Source organism: Tetrahymena thermophila (assembly GCF_000189635.1).
Source record: "Tetrahymena thermophila SB210 genomic scaffold scf_8254638, whole genome shotgun sequence".
In the NCBI taxonomy this organism is placed as follows: domain Eukaryota; phylum Ciliophora; class Oligohymenophorea; order Hymenostomatida; family Tetrahymenidae; genus Tetrahymena; species Tetrahymena thermophila.
The window spans coordinates 62,107-75,629 of record NW_002476407.1 but is presented as its reverse complement, the minus strand read 5'-3'; the positions used below and the strand labels follow the sequence as shown (position 1 = coordinate 75,629).

Here is a 13,523-nt window from a genome sequence, read left to right as displayed (position 1 = left end):
CTAATTTTTAATATAAAATATTAATATTATTGCCAAAATAAAAAAAAATTTTGCTCATTATTATTAAAAAAAATATATATTTATATTTGGTTACTATATATATTTATTTAGTAATTCAATTATAATAAACACTATTATTTATTTTTAAATAACTATAAGCTAATTTTCTTTTTAATAAAAGCTATATTTTATAAGTAATTACCAAATAAAATTATGAAAAGTAGCATTATTATAGCTTAAGATGCTTAGTAAATAAAATTATCTTAGTTCTATTAGTTAAGTAAAGCTACCCAAAATATTAATAATGTTAAAATAGCAGAATTTCTTTCCAACCTATTGATCTTTCTATCCTCATATGGCTTGGAATAAATCAGTATTATCAAATATATTGTTTGACAAAATAATATTGATTAAATTAAAGTTATAAAGCTTTTTTTAAATACTGCAGCAAGAATAGATACTATAAATTTTTATTGAGTCTTGATTATTTCCCACCACCACCTAGTTTTCTTATATTCTTTAAAGTAATAGCCATACCTTCTTATCACAGTAAATTATTTACTGTTTGATGCATTTTTAATATTTTTGTATAATATATACAAAATTATCACAGGCTACACAACTGAAACTAAAATTAAAATTGGAGAAATAAGAAATGCAATATAGAAATAATGCTCTTATGTGTAACAATTTTCATCCATTTGACTTTTCATAAAATATTAATTATCAAATCTTTCACAAAAGATTAATTCTAAAGCAGATTATTATATATTAGAAGTTGTAATGTAAGAAAATAATATCAAAGTACTTATAACCATATTCTTATTATTATATTTTGCACTTTCATAAAAATAGTTTTCAGGTTTGAAATAAATCCAAAGAGCCAAAATAATTTTTATGAAAATATACATTAAAGCAAGAATAAGCAAAGGAAGTATAATAGATATGTATAGAAACCTTAAGTATTGTAATTTTAAGTTTAGATTTAATTATACTAAAAAACAGTCTAGAGATTACTTAAATATGTATGCATGCTATGAACTTAGTGAAGGCATCGAAATAATTCTATTAAAGGACTCAGATATGTTGATATATTTGAGAATAGATAATATATAAAATTGATTAATTATTATCTTGAGAATAACTGATGATTAAAATATGAATTGTGAGACTCCCATATTTAAAATATTTAGTCTTTGTAAGAGGTTAATCTAACAAATCTTACAATTATTATTTTATGATTCTATTGTCATGAAAATTAAATAAAATAAAACTAAAATGATTATAAAAGTTTATTTATAAAAATTTTGACTTACTTCAGAGCATTTTTCACACTGAAGTATTTAACTTTCTAAGGAAATTACTTATCCATAATTATCTCCCCATAACATGCCGTAATTATCGCAAGCAGAACATAAAGCTCCTGTATAACCAATATTACAATAACCTTTTGACTAATCTCCATTACATTACTTAAAGGAATTGCTACATGCATAGATTTAATCAGATGAATTACTTGTTCTCCTATTTAATTAATTAACAAGTTATAAAAATGAATTTTTCAAATTTATTTTACCAATAATTTTCTCTCAAATTAATTTCACTCAAGTAGCATGATTCGACTTGAGACTTATCACATTCTTTACATTCAATTTATTTACTTTTTTCAGGTTTAATTAAAGAGTAAGTCCCATTTTAGCATTATGAGCACTCATACAATTAGCATCCTTCACAATTTTGGGTATAAAATTCTCCAACTTCGCATTGTCTAAACTCGATCTTAATTTAGATATTATTAAGATCAACAAATTAATTAGTGCTATTAGTTACTCTCATCCCATTAAGTTAAAGCATCAAAAACGAACTACTTTCAGGTACGCCAGCTATTTTAAAATTGTTCATTAAGCAACCAATTTTATTTTATCCATAAAAGGAGTAATCAGCTGAAGTTGATCCATCTAATTTTATTACTTCTGATTGTAAATCTGTAAAATTTTGATTAATATACACTCTACAACTATATTGTCTGATTTCATTCAATAAATTTTAGCTAATTTAATCAACTATGGCTTAAGAAAATTAATTAAAAATATATTTAAAAAATAAATTAATATTTTACATTAATTTTGGAAATCTATTTATTTTACTGTATCTTTGAATTCATCTAAAAATTGAATAAATAAATCAAAATTATTTAGTCCACTTCTAAAATTATGAAATGTAATATTAGGGTATTATGTTATATCTACATTAAAATTGCTATTTGGAAAAATTGATGCGTATGTAGGATAGCTAGCTATTTAATTTCCAAATATAATAGCTTTATTTTACTTGCAGTAGTTAAAACTATAGGTTTTGCAAGAATCTTTAACATTCTTTTATGTATTTAATAAAAAGCTTGGCTTTAAATTTAAATATCTAATAACACCACCAACACCAGCTGAATTATATTTAAAGCTAGTATAATTTATCATCAGTTCAGAGTTATCTAATAGCAATGTTCCTCCACTTCTATTTATTTTAAAAAGATATATATAAAGATAAATATATATTGAATATAATTCTTTTGAAATAAAAACTAAAAATAAGCTTTAAATATAATACCCAAGTGCTTTATTATTATTAAAGTTTGATGATGTGATAAAAGAATCAATACCACCAGAATTAATAATATAAATTGATCCTCCATCATTCTATGCAGAACAATATTATATATTTATGTTAGATAAAGTAAACCTATTTATATTATTGATATATAAAAACCCTCCATCTTAACTAGCTTTTGAATAACTGGAATTAACACTGTCTAAGCTTAAATTACTTTGAAAAGCATATATGCAACCTCCAAAAGAAGATGTACAATTATCAAATTAAGAATTAGTAATATTTAATTTTGAATTGTCACAATAAATAGATCCTCCATATGAACTTTTATCATTGTTAAATAAACTACTTAATATAATTAATTCGCTTTATTATACGTAAATAGATCCTCCCTTATTAGAAATATTCTCTCCAAACTAGATATTATTCATGATTACAGAAGAATTAGAAAGGATACTTATCAAGGATTATTGCTAGTTTGCTTCTTATGACAGATTTTATTATACTTAAGAATCACTAAGAAGTAAGTTTGATTATGCGATCAATAGCAAAATATTTCCTTTATTATTCAAAAAAATCATTTTGCTTATTTAGTTTTTATTTTAGGAATCTGAAAGTGCTAATAAGTTTTAAAATCCTTGATTGTTAGTAAAGCTTAAGTCTGATGAATTGAAGTATACCAACTAGCTTAAGCTTAATATAGATATTTAATTATTTTAAAATACACTATTTTTTTATATTTAGCATTAATTTAATGTCAAGTTACTAGTTTTAATATCTATAAAAGAAGTAATTGCTTTTGTTTAGCTAATATTAAAAAAATTATTAAATAGAATAAGATTTTATAACTAAACACTATCATCAGTTATCTATTCTACAGCAATAATGTTCTACTAAGATTATTGTGAGCTATGACTATAAGATAAAAATAAAATATCTTTATTATCTAGCAAACTTGCTCCATTAATGGACATGCTTTAAATAACTTTACTTAGTATGAAAAATATTCCATTTCCTATATTTGAGTTTAAGATGAAATTTTATATCTCAACTTTGTTATAATTAGATATAAATAAGGGTGCTGCAACCAATAAATTATTGTCATAATTAAACTCTGAACTATTTATTATCAAACCAGAAAATAAAATTGAGGTTTTTTTATTTTTAATATCATCTTAAAAATTAAACAGGGTAATCTATTTAAATGAGCACTAAACTATTTCTACATCCTTAATTATTATTGTGTCTATTGAAGAGAATTTAAATAAATTTACTTATATTTGACTGCTCATTTACATATTTTTAAATGATATATTCTGAAAAATTAAGGTATATATTAAACTTATATCAAATTAGAACAGATTTAGATTTGTAAATAAAATGTCCTTGAGGGTAAAAGAATTTAAATTGCTTATTATAAAACTTTAATTATTTGATTCTGATTTTGATGATTATATATTAAAGTTTTCTAAAGATATATAATCATATCCTTAGAAAGAGTTAAATAGCTCTTAACTGATTATTATAGACTACTTAATATTTTAGACAGGATCAGACATTATATTTAACTGAGTTATTTATGAAAATATAAAAGGGGATAAAGGCTATAAGTAAGTGTATTTATCTACAGTTAAAGTAAATATCATTTCTTCTATTTTAAAATAATTTGAAATTTAGTAATACACATCTTGTATTGAAAGCAAGACCTCTGATATTTAGTTATAAGATAATATTTCTTTGCAGCTATTATCTCCTTAGATTGGAAGTTAAACTTTAGATATTTTGCTGACAGAATATAGCACTAGCTAAATAAATATATTATTTTAATCATTTATAATATTATAGCTTACTATTGAACCCAATGAATGATCTCCTTAGTAACTACCAATTAAAGTAATTTTACTTTACTTATAATCTATCTAAAAAATAAATATTTAATGGTCATATGCATCTATAAAGTAATCTTTATTGATAAAAATGATCTAATTTAATGTTTCTGTATATATTTTAGTTAATTTAAGCTATGTTGTAAACCTACCATAAACTATATCTTAAAATGTAGATAGCTAATTAATTCTATAATTTCCTACACAGCTCTGTAAAATTAAATCGTACTCTTAACTGAAATCTAGTTTATATGTATAACCCACACATGGACTTTTAATCTAAGTAATTTAATTCATAGTGTTTATGTTATATAAACCTAAATAGTAGTCTGAAATCCTTTTTATGAACAGCTTATTTGTTAAAAAATAAATTTGTTAGTTAGTTAAAAATTAAAAATTGATTGTTATTACATTGTTGTTAAAATATATAATTTTGTGAGCATGAGAACTTTTACCAGGAAGATTAAAATCAAGTTAATTGATATTATTTAAATCTATTGAAATTTAAATGTATCCAAAACTTCCATCAAAAGCAGAGGCTAAAATAATGTAAAATTCATTTTATTAGATCTATTAATAATTAGCAATAGCTTGATTTAGTATTTTGGTTTAAAATTTGTTCAAAAACTAATTTGATTGAAGTGAGTAACAAATGATTTCTCCTTATGTAGTTGTAGCGAAGAAAGAATCAGTTTGAAATATTTGCTGCAATGATATAATGCTTTAGTTTGGATTTAGTACAATTTACTAATAAATAGAAAAGCTATCTAAACTAAATACAGTAAGTTTGTTAGTTAATGCGCAAATTAAAAATATTTAGATTTAAATACTATTCATACACTTTAATTGCTGAACATTAATTATATCTAAAGTGTTGGTATTGAAGAAAATCGTTTAATCCCTTGTAAAAAGAACCGCTAAGTTTTAATATCTACTCAAAGATAAAAATCTACTTTCTGCCTCGAAAGATTCAAACTAACTGTTTACAAAAAACCCATAAATTAGTTTTTAAGTAGAATAATTCCAAGATTAGACTATATTTCCAAGTTAGTGGAATATTACTCCTTGATCAGTCATTAAAGTAGATAAAATACCTATTATTGTATAAACATTTTTATTTTTAAATATCAAATTAATTGTTTAAACTTACCTTCGTATCTAAAATACAATTCATTTTAATTTGGAGAAATTAATTCAAAAAGATTATAAAATGAAAAACAACTAGCATCGTAACTACCTATAGCAATAAGATTAAATGGTTTAATCAAAGAAATCATATCTATTTAAGCAAAAGTTGCTTAAATTGCTTTGAGAAGATTTAAATCAGGATAAGATAAAATATATATATAACCTTAGGAGTCTACTACTAAAACCAAATTGTTATCATTATCTAACAAACCATATGTTAGGGAATATGTTAAAAAGCGTTAAGATCTATTTTTTAATTATAATATTAGACTTTACTTTGAACATGATATTAATTTATTTACATTAATATAGGCTAAGTAATATTTTAGTAGTTCCATAATTTAACATATTAATCAAAACTTTTTAATAATAAATTATTAATTTTAGATATAGAGTTATTCAAGAAAATTACCCTAATGTTGTCAGATACATATTTGCTTCATCTATTAAAAGCTATTTAATCCACCCAGTGTGAGCATGCTAAAATGCTATTTAGTGGCAATTTATATCAAAAATACGAAAATCTCCATTTTGCTTTTAAATTAATTTATTGAAATTATTTTTTTTGACTAATAAAAAATTAAAAAAAATACATCCCACAAAATTTGTAGATTATGACTATAATCAATTTCTCCAAATATACCCAATATTTAGCATCTTTTCTCTAGTGTATTATAATCTACAGTAACACCCCACCAATTATACTAAAACAAAAAAAAGTTTATTAAATGTGAAAGATTTAAGCTAACTTACACCACTCATTAAAATAATTTATTTTTGAGGATAAAATTTAATTGATTCAACAACCGATGATTAAAGTATCTTATCAAGGAGCTTAATCATTTAAAAGTTATTTAGGTCCCAAACTATTACACTTGCTGGATATGCGCAGCCAGAAAAAAGTCTTTTAGAGTAACTGTCATAAAAGAAGGTATAGACGTAGTAGCAATGTTTAATATTGTGATCCAAAGTAGCAAGATGTGCTTAAGAGCTTAGTTTGTAAACATATATTTTATTTACTTAGTAGTCAAAATATCCTATCAAAAGAAAATCTAATTGTGGAATATAATATATAGCGTAGATTAAAGAAAAATCAAAATCAACAGAAAATTGTGGAAGATACTCTTATGTAAATGGATTATAAATAATGATAATTTAATCCGTTAAAATAAAAGTTAGTCCAGTCATTTCATCTACCCAAAAATAGTAAAGTGAATAATTATTTATCTGACTAATAAGACCAAGATTTGTCAATCTTTTTGAAGAAACCTTTTATTAGACATTTAGTTTTTAATTTAAAATAATTTAAAAGATTTTACAAAAAATTTAAAAATAATCAAAAATCTTAAAAATATAGAATTAATGAAATTTTTTTTCAAAAATTACTTAGAGCTAAGATTAAAGTATTAAATTATTGTTAGATTTATCAAACTTATAGAGCAAACTGTATAAATAATTATTGTAAGTTGAAACAATAACATTCGCTTAATAATCATAAATTAAGATTTGACCATTATAATAGCTAATTATTATGAAATTAATATCTTCTTGTATATTGAAGAAGGCTATTTTATTCTCTTCAATTTATATATGATATAAAGATTTAATTGCTAACACATCTATTACAGTAATCATAAAGCTACTATCTAAGCATATCAAAAGTGATTGAGAGGAGTCGTATTAATAACGTAGTATCTAGAGATTATTAAAATTTATCATTTAATCGTTTTAAGTTAAGTAGTTTTTAAAAAAGAGTTAAGATGTTCTCTAAATTATCAAAGTGTTTTATGCTTCTGCTAAGAATATTGAATTACTTTGTCCTGAATAATAATTTATTTGATTTTATAAATTAAATTGGCCACTACTAAACTAATAAATCTTTTTTATGAAATTATTTTAAAATAAATTTAAAAATAATTAAAAACTACTTATATAGATGTGTCCTGGACGCATATAAGTCTTTAAGCTGACTTGATATATTAAAAGAATGAATATTAAATATTTTATCCAGCTATAGTGAAACTTGTAAGTCTATTTCCATTTTCTGGTAAATAGCTAAACATGTACAAAACTCCTGCTATTTGAACTAAAAATTATTTAGAATTTTCTAACAAATAAATATTAGTATTTGTAATAATGCCATTTTTAATTAGAGTACAACTATAAAGAGTAGGATAATTAGATTCCTCCGTAAATCTGTAAATAACATAATTTGTATTTCCCTTATCGAAACCCAATAGATATCCATTTGTTTTGTCTTGGTACAATAAAAATGTATCTAACAATTAGGTATTTTAGTAAGGAAATGATAAAGTATCTAATAGCTTTACTTCTTGATAATCATAGATTTAAATCTTTGCCTATACCGTAGAATTAGTGTATAAAACTAACTATAAATAAATTTAAAATAAAAATTATTATTATTTTCATGAATTCAATTCCTGTATAAACTATGAATTTGAATAATTAAATAAATTATAGGATAAAATCTAATGTTTAAAACTGAGTATTCAAAATAAAAAATTATTAAGAAAGAAGACCTTTATGACAAATTAAATAAAATTATTTAATTAATTAATTTATCAAATAAGCTATTAATCCTTAATTTAAATTCTGGAGCTTCCTCATCCACCAGAGGATTTAAAACTTTTGGAAGCTGCTTAATGTTAAAAATGGACTATAAGTTTGCTTTTTAATTTAAAAAGTAATCATAGTGTTAGAATAAAATAAAATAGTTTTAAATTGATAAAATATTCAAATAAAAGTAATTAATTTAAAAAATTTTTAAAGTATGGTAAAAATTTTATAAATTGAGTTAATCACCTTGTTAAGTTACTTATCTAGAATGAAAAATAATGGTGAACCGTATTCTGAAATGAAATACTCCTATTGATTGTTAATTTAAGACCAAATTTACAAATTTCCTTTGAAATCACTATATATTACTCTATTTATTTTATGCCAATAATAAGAAACAAAATAAATTTAATTAAATAAGCTACCTGTTCAATTCGTTATCTACTTCTAGCTAAACTGGTCTATCATAGATAGATTATCCATTCGAAAAATAATTCATTAAATAATTGATTCTTGACGTCCTTTTATCAATGCTAGAAACAGAGTAAGTTTGGCTAAGGATTACACTATTTTAAACAACAAAAGCTTAAAACCAACTTAACCCTAAATTTTAGCTTTTGAAAAGAATTGGTTTTTTCTCTTATATTGAATACACAAAAATATAAGAATCAGAAACTACTGCTACTTCATCTTTTTCATTTATTGAGCCAAACTTAAAATTTATAACTCCATCAACTTTTGTGTTATTTGAATCTCTCTAATCGCAATAAATTTTCTAAAAATCTGGGATATAAATTATTTTTTGTGATTTTATTTCCCAAATCGTAAATAAGTTGTTATTTCCTATTAAGATTAAAATATCTTCTTACTTACTTACTAAAACATTTGTCGATATTTATGAAAACGAAGCGATAAATTGCAAAGTATTATTTTTATAAGATGTAACAAAATTTTAACCTTAACTTGACTAGTAAGAAATAGATATTTGATTTTAGGTGCTAAAAAGAGATTATAAGCTCTTGAATTAATTAATTTGAAATTATAAGCTAAATAATTTTTTCTATATGTCATAAGAGTATAACTACCCTTGTTAATTAATTATTAAAAACCTTCTGTTAATCTTATCATTAAAGCAATTTTAAAATATTTTAGCTTTATCAACATTTAAACTATCAAACTGAATATTCTATTGTTAAGAGAAATCGATAATATAAATCTAATATTAAAAAAGATAGTTAAAATAATATATTTTTTGTTTATTCTACCTTTGTATCATCCCAAGTCAACACGAGCATTTCTTCAGAATTGAGACAAGAATTAGGTTATATTGTAATAATATTTGGTATTTATACTACATTTTATTTGAATCCGTTACCTGAATTCCATGTTATTATTCTACCATTCGCGTCCAAAGTATGAATAATTGAAGCTTATAGTTGAGACCTGTCATCCTTATCAATTTAGTAGAAGGAAACATTTTCCTACTGCTCAATAACTTTGAGTTATTTATTAATTTCAAAGTTAAAAATTCCAACAGTGAAAGGATCGTAAACTACAGCTGCGATATCTTAGACATCACTTTAAGGATTAGATTTTAGTAACAAAATCTGTTTAACCCTTAAATCTTAATTTGTGCATCCATCTAATCTAAAAGGACACCCTACAGCTTTTATTTTAACTACTTAAAGTATTATTATTAAGAAAGTAGAAGTAATCGTAATTGAAATTATCATTCTTTTTTATTTTTTTATGTTAATACTATTTATATATTTTCCATAAATTATTTTGAATGTTTTAAAAACCTTTTGTTATTTATCTAATTTAAATATGTATGTTCAAAGGCACTAATATATTAATACAAATTTGTTGATTTTCATACATTAATTTAATTGATTAGAGCTTTTTAAATAAACTTTTTCTCATCTCTAATCGATTGTAAAAAATTTAATGCTAGTTAGGTACACTGACTCATCTTTAAATTAATTACCCAATTTTCTGTTATAAATTTTTTAATTGCAAAACATTTAAAAAATAGTGAAGCATTATCACTAGTCTTTAAAAAGTTAATAAGCTATATATTTATTAAAATCAAGCAAATTTTAAATATTTAATATAAGCTTTATATGAATAAAAAGATAACATACATTATTCCACAGAAAAATAATTATGAGAGTCTTTACTTATTTTATATTTTGAATTTTAAGAATAATTATAGGATATCTTTTAAAATATCAAATAAAATTTTTATTGTTATATGCTAATATTAGAATAGTATATTAAATTAATAAAATTAAATTTTATTGTTATCATTCTAAATAGTTTGAAATAACGATTAATTATAGGCTCATTTCATCTAAAATTTAAAAAAATTTTGATTTTCTAAAATAATAAGAAAAATAGTTAATGTTGATGATGGCTTTTAATATAAAATCTAAAAAGAAACAAAATTGTAATTTAAAATATAAACTAAGAGGTTTAAATTGATATATGCTAATTAATGATAATAGAATTAAAAAAGTAGTTTGATGATTAGCAACCATTTAAAACACTTCTTTTATATTTTTGCATTTTTGTATATCAATCCTATAAATAGAAAAATTTAAATGATTGCTAATAAATACAAAGGAATCAATTAAATTGATTTAGAAAGAAAACTTTATTATGATAAATGTACCCAAAAAATATTAAATAATTTGTTTGAACAAATTTATTTATTCAAGCTCAAAGTTAAACAAGGAGGGAATTTAATCAAATCTATACCAAATTCCAAAAATGAATTGCAAATTCCATTCATTATTAAAATACAAACATTTTATTGATATATCAAAAATTATAAAACCAAAAACCTAATTTAAAAATACATTTTAATTTTGTTATCGTCATTTATAAATTAAAAAAAATATATTTAAATCAGATTATCAATAGATTATTAATATAATGAATATCTTAAGCTAAATTTTAGAAAAAAAATTAACTTTAAAGCAAGCAATAAAAGAATTTGTATTATTGATAAGCTTTTTAGTAGGCAGAAAAGCTGCTCAAATTAATTTTAACAACAGAAATTGAGAAGAAAAAACAAGTAATTAGTATAATTATTTTCCTTTTAAATTAATTAATTACGCGTTTTTCTGTTTTTTTTAGTTCAATTGATAAAATAAAAATATTTTGAAATCCAAAGCATAATTTTAACTAAACCCCCATTTTTATTTTCATATTTTTCAATTTTGTATGCAAAAAAATTAACATTATAAAATTATTATTTATTTAAAAAAAAAATTAAATAAAAACAAAGCTAATCAAACAAACAAGTTTTTTATTAATTCATTAGCATTAATTAAAAAAATTTTTAAAAACGTGTTTAATCGTATTTTAATTAATATTATTTAACTTATTTTTAATAAATATTTTCATTTTTTATTATGAGATAATATTGGATTAAAACAGGTATTTTTCCTTATGATATTTTTGTGGTCAACATTATTGAATGATTGTTATGAATCTAAATATTTTTAAGTAATTATTCAATATTTTTTAATTTATTTGGACAAATCTTTAGTGTAGTATTATTTTTAATTAATTTGTGAGGTAAAAATTATATCCTTAAGTTTGGATATAGAAAGAATTTGCAAATTAAAAACAAAAAAACAAAAAATAAGGAAATCATATAAAAATTGATTGAATAATCAAGATTAAAAAGAGCATATGAAAAGTCCATCAAGCTTAAATAATATGGATATCACAACTGAAGATGGCTAAAAATCTTCTAAAAAATAGGAAGAATAGGAATATATATCGTTTTTGTATATATTAATTAATGTAATTGTTTCGAATCTAGGAATTTTATATTTTGGATACCACCTCTCAGTTATGTCTTTAGCTTAAGATACCGTTTTTACTGTATTTGAAGTTAAAGAAAGTTAACATAACTTCTACTCTTCTCTTCTTGCTGCTGCTATTCCTTTTGGAGCTATATTTGGAGCAATCATACCTGGTAGCTTTCTTTCTAATAGCTCCAGAAAAAACTCTATGATTTTTGCTGATGCTATTGGAACCATTTTTGGACTCTTAGTCTTAACTCGTGATATAAATATGCTTGTTTTAGCAAGACTATGTGCAGGATTTGTCATAGGACTAAATAGCTCACTTGTTCTTAAATATGTAAATGAAATTACTCCAATTAGTTTAACAGGAGTTATGGGTATAGTCTTTAGTATATCTTTGACTTTAGGTATAGTTATAGCAAGTTTAAATGGATAGTTTTTTAGTCAAAATCCTTCTTAAGAAGATTAATACTGCTTTTTTGTACTATTATTTCCATTAATATTTACTATTAGCCGTCCTATCTTATTTTAAGTTTTCTTCAATCACGAAACTCCTTTTTATTACATCCTTAACAACCAACCTGATAGCTGCAAATAATTACTACAAATATTATATAAATCTCAATATGTTGACAAAATACTTTTAGAAGTTTAGTAAGAAGTAATTAAGCAAGGCAGCAAAGACACTTCCAAGAGTTATAATATTAAGCGCTTGTTCATAGGATGTACCTTGCTAATATTTTAGTAGTTTTCTGGAATAAATGCAGTTATTATGTTTTTAGGTTAAATATTTTAAAAAGAACATTTTTCATTTAGAATGACAAATTTACTTTCACTACTTTCTAATTTTATTTACTTAATAGCCTCAATTCTTAGTACGTACTTTGTAAAAAAGTATACAAGGAGAGCCATTCTTATAACAGGTTCTTCATTTGCTGGAATATTTCTGCTCCTATTAGCTCTTTTATAAATTATTGACATATAATAAATTTCTTTTCTTGCATTTTTTTTTATTAGCTGTTACTTTGTTGCCTTCAACTTTTCTCTTGGCCCTGTCATTTGGTTATATAGTTCAGAAATTCTTTCATCTAAAGAATTTAGCATAGCTACAACATTGAACTGGATAAGTGCAACAATAGTAGTTGTTTCAATACCATATTTTGATCATTTGTGGCCACTATTCATTTTTTTCTCTGTTGTTTGCTTTTCTTGTGCAACCTTCACTTTATTCTTGGTTAAAGAAACTAAAGATAAAAGCAAATTAGAGATACTTCATTTATATGATCCTTAACAAAAAGATCAAGGTGAGTATTCTAGTATTGCTTTAAACACTTCTGATCAAAAAAATTACGTAGACTGAAAATAGTGAAATTAAAATAATAAAAGATAAATAAATAAATTATTATATTGTATTTATTTTCTTTTAAAACTGACTAAAAAACATAAA

General features: G+C 22.5%; 2 protein-coding genes across 2 annotated transcripts; one reads left to right on the top strand and one right to left on the bottom strand. All coding sequences in view use genetic code 6, as the record gives it.

Annotated features, from left to right (window-relative positions):
• Positions 1–1,249: 1,249 nt before the first annotated feature.
• On the bottom strand, positions 1,250–9,988 carry TTHERM_000188501 (transmembrane protein; the record flags this gene model as incomplete). Its single annotated transcript, XM_012797745.1, has 16 exons — positions 1,250–1,273; positions 1,365–1,524; positions 1,577–2,069; positions 2,120–2,511; positions 2,605–4,841; positions 4,902–5,584; positions 5,641–5,924; positions 5,981–6,037; positions 6,091–6,212; positions 6,272–6,382; positions 6,432–6,947; positions 7,065–7,556; positions 7,607–8,068; positions 8,502–8,625; positions 8,681–9,471; positions 9,521–9,988. 16 exons carry the CDS (start codon positions 9,986–9,988, stop codon positions 1,250–1,252), a joined length of 7,416 nt encoding a protein of 2,471 aa, XP_012653199.1.
• A 1,969-nt stretch (positions 9,989–11,957) lies between these two features.
• On the top strand, positions 11,958–13,436 carry TTHERM_00188500 (MFS transporter; the record flags this gene model as incomplete). The annotated part of the gene is made up of 1 exon (XM_001016526.2): positions 11,958–13,436. One exon carries the CDS (start codon positions 11,958–11,960, stop codon positions 13,434–13,436), a length of 1,479 nt encoding a protein of 492 aa, XP_001016526.2.
• Between the last annotated feature and the right edge of the window lie 87 nt (positions 13,437–13,523).